The following is an 8,152-nucleotide window of genomic DNA, read 5'->3' as shown; positions in this document are numbered from 1 at the left end:
TACGTGCTCTATCCTGCTGGACAAGTAGTTAGTCTGAGATGCTTGGGAGTGCTTATTCCGATAGTGAACTATATTTATACACAATATGTCTTGAACAAGGAGGAGTAATGAATCATTTTTCTGGCTGTGTGCACACAATTAATAAAGCATTAATAATACAGGGGATGGTAGCCCTTGTGTTAACGTTGCCTGCTGGCTAAATTCCTATAAATAAGCTACTCCTCAAATTTCCCTCATTTCTTTGCTAGTGCTTGGAATACAACATCATTTATCCTGTAACAATGATTCTCCTCGTTTATCTAGTGTGTCGTTTCCTTCAGTAGCGAGTGAACGGAACTCAGGGCCCTGTTGGAGGCTTCAAAACATGTGGTGTGCTTCCATGACCCAAAGCCCCTAATATCTTCTCATCGCAGAGTTGTACACAGTGAAACAGAGTCAGCACGAAAAATATAGAAGAGTTTGCAGAAAGTGGAGCTGCAGGTAATGCAGAAAGGAAAATGAACATATAGCCTCTGGCACCTTCAGACTCAGGTCCCCAGATCCTAAGATTTCTGCAGCACGGTACGTGGCAACGGCTTGCTCTCTCTGTCCAGAGGGACAGGCTGTTTGTTGGTGTAACTGTTCAGTCTGAAGAGATTTAGTTGATGCCTGAGAATTTTAGCGTTCATGGCAGGAGTGAGTGGATCTGTATGCTCCCTGTAGAGCTCTATGTTCACCTGTTACTGACGTTAAATAATCATTCTTTCCAGGTATAAAACACAGGGTTCCAGTGGGGAAAATCTGCAGGAAAAGGCAGAGAGGTGAGTACTTTTGGGTATTAAACATGGTTGGGAGAGATTTCCAATTCTAATCATGACTTTTCCTGAAGTATTTGTTCTGCCCTATCAGTTAATACAGCAATGGTGCATGCATTAACATCCTGAAATTGAAACAGAGATCAAGGGTATAGGGTATAAATTGGTTTTACAGCATAACATTAAATAATCAAACCATGCTGCAGCAATGGCTGTGGCAAAATGACTTACATTTTTGGTGCTGCTTTTTAAATGTGATTATGCATTTTAATTGTTTAACTCCAGCCTATGGAGTAGTTTCGAAGATATTTTAAAATAACTTACGGCATGAAAAGCCTTCTGATTTTTAAATACGCCTCAGGTTTAATAAATCTGTTTTTAATTTTGTGTGATGTGTGAAACACTGATTTTGTTCAGTACTTTCAGGGAGATGGAACAGGGTTTCCTAAAACACCCTGGATCAACCAGGCTACAAATGTGTAAAGACAGTAGAAATTTCCATTCTCTTTGTTGTCTTGTATCACTGGAAAAACACAGAGCTCCTATAAATTTTGCAGTGTTTGGAAGAACAGGACATTCTGCTAGCCCAAGCCTTAGAAGGAGCAGCACCAGGACATAAAGGGCCTCCAAATAAAGATGTAAACGTGACTGGTTTGCCTTGCTCCGCTCCTTCAACCCTTCATCTCATCATTGTCTCCATGGAGCAGAACCTTATTCGCACTTCCAGGTGGCCCAACCAAATGCAGACCCAGTTATAAACCTCGGTGAAAGGGCTTCAGCAATGCCCATATCCCCTCCCACAGAAACGAGGGAGGAACGGGTTCATCTGGAAACACATCTCACAAGCTCAATAATGTGTGAAAACTGAGATTTAAATCTGCTTTTTATTTGGGTTTGCTCCTCGCTATTCGGAGAGCAGGAAGTCAGAATTCATAGAGCCAGTTGTCAGTATTTAGAACATCCTTGCTTAAAATACCAAAAAGATGACGAAAAAAAAGGCAGATGGTGTCACTCTGTATTGCTTACTGTTGTCTGTTGTTTTTTAAGTGCTCAAAATGGAATTTAAACAAGCTTTATCATGCAAATGATAGACTTTTCCTTCAAGGGCTTCAGGTTACTCCATCACTTGCTAATGAGTGGCACCAATAATCAAACTCCTCAGTCACCTTGAATCTCAAAGAGCGTCTCCAGCGAGGATGTAGGGGAGGCCTCGATCATGCCCTCGATCTCTGTGGGGCAATTCAAGCTGTATTGTCACATTCCTTTCCACAGTTGCTCCATAGTAAAGTCTTAAACTGCTATCCTGGTATTTTTAAATGGTTTTGACCTGAAAGAAAAACAATGGTAATGTGAAGACCTTGTATAAAAATAAAATCAAGAGCATTTAAAATCCGATTATCCAAGTTTTCCTGATTATCTTGCTCAATACCACCTGCAATATTCAATGAACCAAAGAGCTCTTGCTTATGGATTCTGTACTGATTCTGAATATATTTGTTATTAAAATGTTCAATTTAAAAGGTGAGAATTTGACCTATTTGTGAAGAAGTGCACAATTTTTTACCTCCTCATACAACAGGGTGACACTAATAATTTGGAAGTGGGCTTGCAAAGAATTTTCAGAGCAGTGAATCCTGTTCAAGGATCAGTGGTTATTTTAAGACGCACCCAATTCTCAGTTGCATGGTACACTTGGCGAATGTATTAAAATGCCACATTTATTTGTAACCCTCTGATAAGAACGTGATTAAATTTTTTGCTTGACTTGTTGGAGATCCTAATGATGTCTTTTCTAATAAATGTCAATTGCATTTGTCATTAATTTTTACATTTGCAGTCCCATTAATTTTTAAGTAGGTTTGTTTTATAATACACTTTGTGTGTCAATAACAAGAGGGCTGATTTCACTGAAAAAAGTGTAAGTTTCGGTTTGTTTTTTTCCCTCCCTTATATCAGAGTAGCATTCATTAACAGTCACTCTTTCAGTTGTTGGAACTAGGTATTTTTTTAAAAAGATAATGACATGACTGAGGTCCTGTCCTTGTGTTTCTCAGCAAAATTTAAGCAAGCAAGCACTCAGGTTTCCCCATAAGAGGGTGGATTGTTTTGCTCTATTTCCCATATCTGTGGCGGGGTTTGCACGAATAGGGTCACGAGTCTCCCATCCAGACTTGTCGTATGAACACGTCATGAAGCTGAGCCCTGAGAAAAACTTAACTCCATCACTTCTCCAGTTGCTGTTTCAAACAGGATTTAACCTCCTGAACAAGGACTGTATATTCCACAGCTTTGTAAACTGAAGGTATTTATACATACGTATCTAATTACAAGAGCTTAATAAAAATGCTAGGCCTATAGCGAAATGACATACAAGAACACTTTCTATTAACACATGTGCATTAGTCAGAAACACAATTCTTGTTTCACCTTTCTTATCGCAGGACGCTCCTAAGATGTAAAGTTTCTATTCCCATGCTTTATTTTCCTACTGACCTAATTTCATTAACTCCACATTGCAGTCAGGAAAGAAAAAGTCTCAGCCAGCATCAGGTCTTTTCAAAACACAGTAAGGCTTAAAGATCAGGAGGGGATTTGTGCATCCTATTAATTTTCTTAATTGTGGACAAAACCTCAGTGTCTTGTGTAATAACCACATTTCTAAACAGCATGTGGCTCATTAGAGTCCTAACATCTGAGCTTGCACATTAAAGGTAACCAAGTAATTAATCTCAGTAGTGTTCCTTCTGTGAGAGACAGTGTGCCCACTAGAAGGCACTATCTGCTAGAAAGTTAGAATCTTGAGGAAAAGTGAAGGGCTTCATTAAATAATTCCTTGTGAGTACCTCCAGAAAACCTGCAGGACCAGGTGTAGTTTTAGAGAGAGGAGGGACAGTGTCTCTGGCCTTGTGTACAGGCATTTCACAGCAAAACCATACTGAATCAAAAGTACTTTCTTTTCAAAGCGCTGAATGTATTTACAATACGAAGAAATGATTTTCGTGTGCTTTTAAGTTTGCCGGAAGAACCGCTGAGTGACTGCAGCACTCGTCCAGGGTTTGGCAGACTGGCAGGTTAGGTCTCTTACTGATTTGCATAGTAACCTCAGGCAAACAAATTCCCTGCCTCTTCCTTGCTGCTCCAGGGCCAGGAATGGAAGCAACAAAGGAAGTGTCAAGTTCAAAAGTGTGTTTGCCAGCTGTGTCACCTCCTCGATGGCACCTGGTACTCCAGAAGCCCCGTTACACCGCCCACGCTCCCTCACGCCCGCAGAGCAAACAACTGTGCCTATGAATTACAGCAGGTCTGCTCGAAGTTATGGCAGCTTTGAATTGCAAACCAGGAAAATGCAGCGTCCGCAATGGCTGCTTGTGCAAGGAAATCGGAGTACGGTTCGTTTAATCTATAGCTGTTTGTGAAAATAAACAGTAGGGGGTGAATATATCGACGATAAAATCCAAGTGTATCTTACCGTGACGACAGGTAGCAAAAAATTTCTCTTCAAGTAGGAAGTGCTTAGAGACTTGAGCATAAACAACTAAAAAATGCAAGCTGCACTCTCAAATGACAGTCCTAGAGAATACAGCATGCAGTTTGATTTAAATTAATATACGGAGCAGCTTTCTTCATATTCTAACAAGGAAGACAGTCCTTATTCAAGGGCTTGATCCTTTTCTTTGCAAGTGAGGCAGTCCCGCAGAAGGAACAAAATATTTGTCATTCAGGAAAAAAAAAAAAGAGAACACAACGTATTTTGTAAAGTGTAATCAAATCTATATAAAGTAACACTTAAGAACAGTCATCTGCTTTGCCTTGTCTATAAAACTAACTGTACTTCAAGACAACGTGGCCAAAAGGGATCGTACTTGGGCTTGCATGTGCTGTTTATATGCAGAAGCTCTATCACCGGTTCTGAGTAAGAGCAAAACATGTTACTCACAACCAGGCAGTATTTAAAGAGCTTCGATGCCTTCCTGTCTGAAAGGCGTGTTTTGAATTGTTACTTTTCAAAATCAGTTAAGTGTTAAATTTATGAGGAAAGCCATTGCTACTGAAAAGCGATTAGAATCTTTCCAATGACTTGAAGAACTTAGTTTCTTCTTAAAGCTGAAATAAATTTCCAGTAAGTTGTTCAGACACAAGCAAGCAGATCCAAGAACGGCTCTTTCTCCCACTGGAGGAAGGCGGCCCAATGAGAATTTATAGTCGTATAAACACTGCTTGGAAGGACCATCCACTTTAACATGCTTTCCTGTGACTTTGCTCTGTATTGTAATCACCTGCTAACACCCAGATTTGACAGGACATGAATCATGCTTGCCTTTTTGTTATGCAGAACAGATGTATATTCTAGATTGTATTCTATAAGCAGCAGCTGTGATAAAGCCTTTCTGTAACTTGCAGCTAAATACCAGATCGCATAGAATGATATACTTGGGCTAGATTTTGCTTAAATATATATGACCTGACTAGTTATTACCACATAATAGTTTATTAGATTTTTTAAAATGACATTACAAAGAGCCTAAGGCTGGTGTTACAAGGTATATTGATACATTTCTTATGTTCACAAAATTCCCCTATCATTATGAGCTTTCATTACAATTTCCCCTCGGTTCTGAAAAATGACCTGTCATACTGCCTTCATAATACACAGGTGCTAATTTGGTGGCATTCAAAGAGCAGTCTGAAATGTGGTCCACACATAACTGCTGCCTGCCACTAGTGCTTTCTTATATTTCAAGCTGGAGGAGCACTGCAGTGATTGTCAGTAACATCCGACACTGGTCATTTTTCTTTACAAGTGACACAAAACGCTTTGCCAAAACACTCTCATGTAATCCAGCAAACTCCAGGCCCATAAACATCAGTATCATTATAAATGCAAACACCTTTCTAAACCAAGCATTTTGAACAGTTCCAGCTAGTTATTCAAACAGAAGCAAGGCTTTACAATTCTAACCAGATTCTTCTCTTTTTTTTAACTCGGTATATCCTCACTTTGTTAGCAAACTGTTTTGTATCATGAGTCAGTGATTTAAACTGAAAGACCATACACAGACCCTCCGGCAATCCCATCCCTGTTCTGTCCGGTATCACCACTTTAATCACAATTATTCAAAGGTGATGCTAAGTGACACATTCCCACTTCCAAATTAGACTTTTATAGTTAAAAACCTTAAAGCCCATAGTGAGTTTATTCATAGTTAACAGTTCCTTGTCTAAACAGAACAATTTGAATGGCAGTAGTTGCTCAACTGCGTACAGATGCCTCTAATGTTAGATCACTATTTCTGTGTTCTAGGAACACATGGGTATGGCGATACCAGAAACAGGAGATAAAATTTTGATGTTCAGTGTCTCATGTTTCCCAAATCACGTTATTGTATTTATGAGAAAACAACACATAGTTCTCTACTAGTTGAGTGACTGATGCTCAGAGATACATTTAATGCCAAGTTTCAGCCTTGTGCTTCACTCCACAAAGTTATGTAGGACAAGCTACGATTTCCATTTGATGGGGGTCTCTAGATGTTTAGCTATCAAAAATGGAACGTCTAGAAAAAGTGTAAGAAAGAGAAAAATTGACTTCACAAATACACCCAGTAGTTGAGATCCATAAGATCTGTGTTTTAATTACACAACTAATTGATCCTCATAACAAGAATTCAAAAAGTGAGATTACAGTACACAAATCAAAATATAAACTAACCTATTCCTACCTATACAATATACATTAGGAATGCAAGCTCTGTAACAATATAAAAATGCTTTTACACACAATAGTTGCAAAACGCTGTTCTGTAATTCCAAGGATTTGTAGAAATAAAGAAGTTTTCCAGGATTCACCTCAAGTTATTGGCAACCTGTTGGGGAAAAAAAAATTAAAAATATATTACTGAGAAGAATTAAGAGAATATAGTATCATCACATTTAATATTAGTAAGAAATGTCTTTTTCCACGGAGTGTTGCCCTAGAATACACATCGCTTCCTGCCCGAGTGTTGTCTCACACTGAGACAGGACCTGCTGCTTTCAGTGGGACATGGAAGTCGCTATTCCCAGCAACCTCCTAATTTACACCAGAGGAATTTACAGCTGATGGACAGTAACTCACTCATGAGCTCCTGCGCACAGCAGCAAGTCTCAAGCCTAAGCAGCTCAGTGGGAGCCAAAGCCTATAGGATGCAGCAGAAGATGGAAGAGTAGCAGCACACTCGCACCAGCTTTCCAGCTATGGCAACTGGAGCTGATGTTGGTAACATACACAAGATTATGGTCCTTTTCAGAGCACTTGAATATGATGAAACAAACAAACAAACAAAAAACCAGCTTATCTTGTTACTGGTATTTTCCCTGCTCTCTTCTTCCCATGCTGCAAAGACAGTCATCCTTTCAGGGTACCAGAGGATGACTACGGCTACGGCGCTTCCTCAAAACCAACTAGATTTGAAGAAAGTAACTCTCCTCCAAATACTGGTAAAGAAAACATCCTGGGTGAGGAAGCTAGTAAGAGCCTGCTGAGGAGAGCTTCTTAAGGCTTTTTTATCATAACAATATATAACTCTATATATGTAGACCAATTCTACATACAAAATCCTGCTCTGCATGAATTTCAGGCTACCTCACAAATCAAAGGAAAAAGTCCATCTACCTTAAAGCCAGTAATTTTAAGTGACCCGAGGATTTGTTTCAAGGCCAGCAAGCCATTCTTACTTTAACTCTTGTTAGGTGCAGGGGTCTTGTTCTCGCCTTCCAATTCTTCCACTCCCGCTTGTGTCATGAGGTCTGCTATGTTCTTCTCCAGGTCATCTATGCGACAGCTCATGTCATCAAGTTCACTGGAGCTAAGGAATACTATTGTAATCCAGTAGTGGTTGGGGTTTTTTTTGTTGTTGTTGATTTATTACAGCGCTGCTCAAACTTTATCTTACAAAGCCACTGACAAATATACTTAAAAATACTCATGATTATGTAGCATATAACGTATCTCTGTTTTAAAAAAGGATATTTCTTCCAATTATTTGGTCAGACATGGTTTGAAACTTGTCCTGCATTTGCTGAAGCAATGTCTGCACCTAACAGAAAGGAAAAAAGAAGTCTGCTTTAGTTTCAGTAGAGGCTGTTACAGTATTTAATCTCATGTAACGAGGTAAGTACCATGTTTTCTTTCACTGCTGAGCAGTGATGTAGAAAACGCCCATGTTCCACAGCCAGGGCTAACCCCACAGCAGCTGCTTCCAGCGTCCTGTTAACCACAGGATGCCACTTGTTTCGGTACCAAATTAAGGGCCTTTCTCTCCGCACTCCCACACCTCCTTCCCAGACCCAGACAACCCCTCCGCACGCAGGGAGGCCCC

At 39.8% G+C, this 8,152-nt stretch overlaps 1 protein-coding gene across 1 annotated transcript; it reads right to left on the bottom strand.

Annotated features, from left to right (window-relative positions):
- Positions 1-7,509: 7,509 nt before the first annotated feature.
- HSBP1 (heat shock factor binding protein 1) lies at positions 7,510-7,870 on the bottom strand (the record flags this gene model as incomplete). Its single annotated transcript, XM_009878767.1, has 2 exons — positions 7,510-7,628; positions 7,804-7,870. Coding segments are annotated over 2 exons (186 nt in total), but the record flags the coding sequence as incomplete, so codon positions are not given.
- Between the last annotated feature and the right edge of the window lie 282 nt (positions 7,871-8,152).

This window comes from Apaloderma vittatum, unplaced genomic scaffold (genome assembly GCF_000703405.1).
Source record: "Apaloderma vittatum isolate BGI_N311 unplaced genomic scaffold, ASM70340v1 scaffold44321, whole genome shotgun sequence".
Classification (NCBI taxonomy): Eukaryota; Metazoa; Chordata; class Aves; order Trogoniformes; family Trogonidae; genus Apaloderma; species Apaloderma vittatum.
The sequence above is the reverse complement of the archived record's forward strand: the minus strand, read 5'-3'. Positions and strand labels throughout refer to the sequence as shown.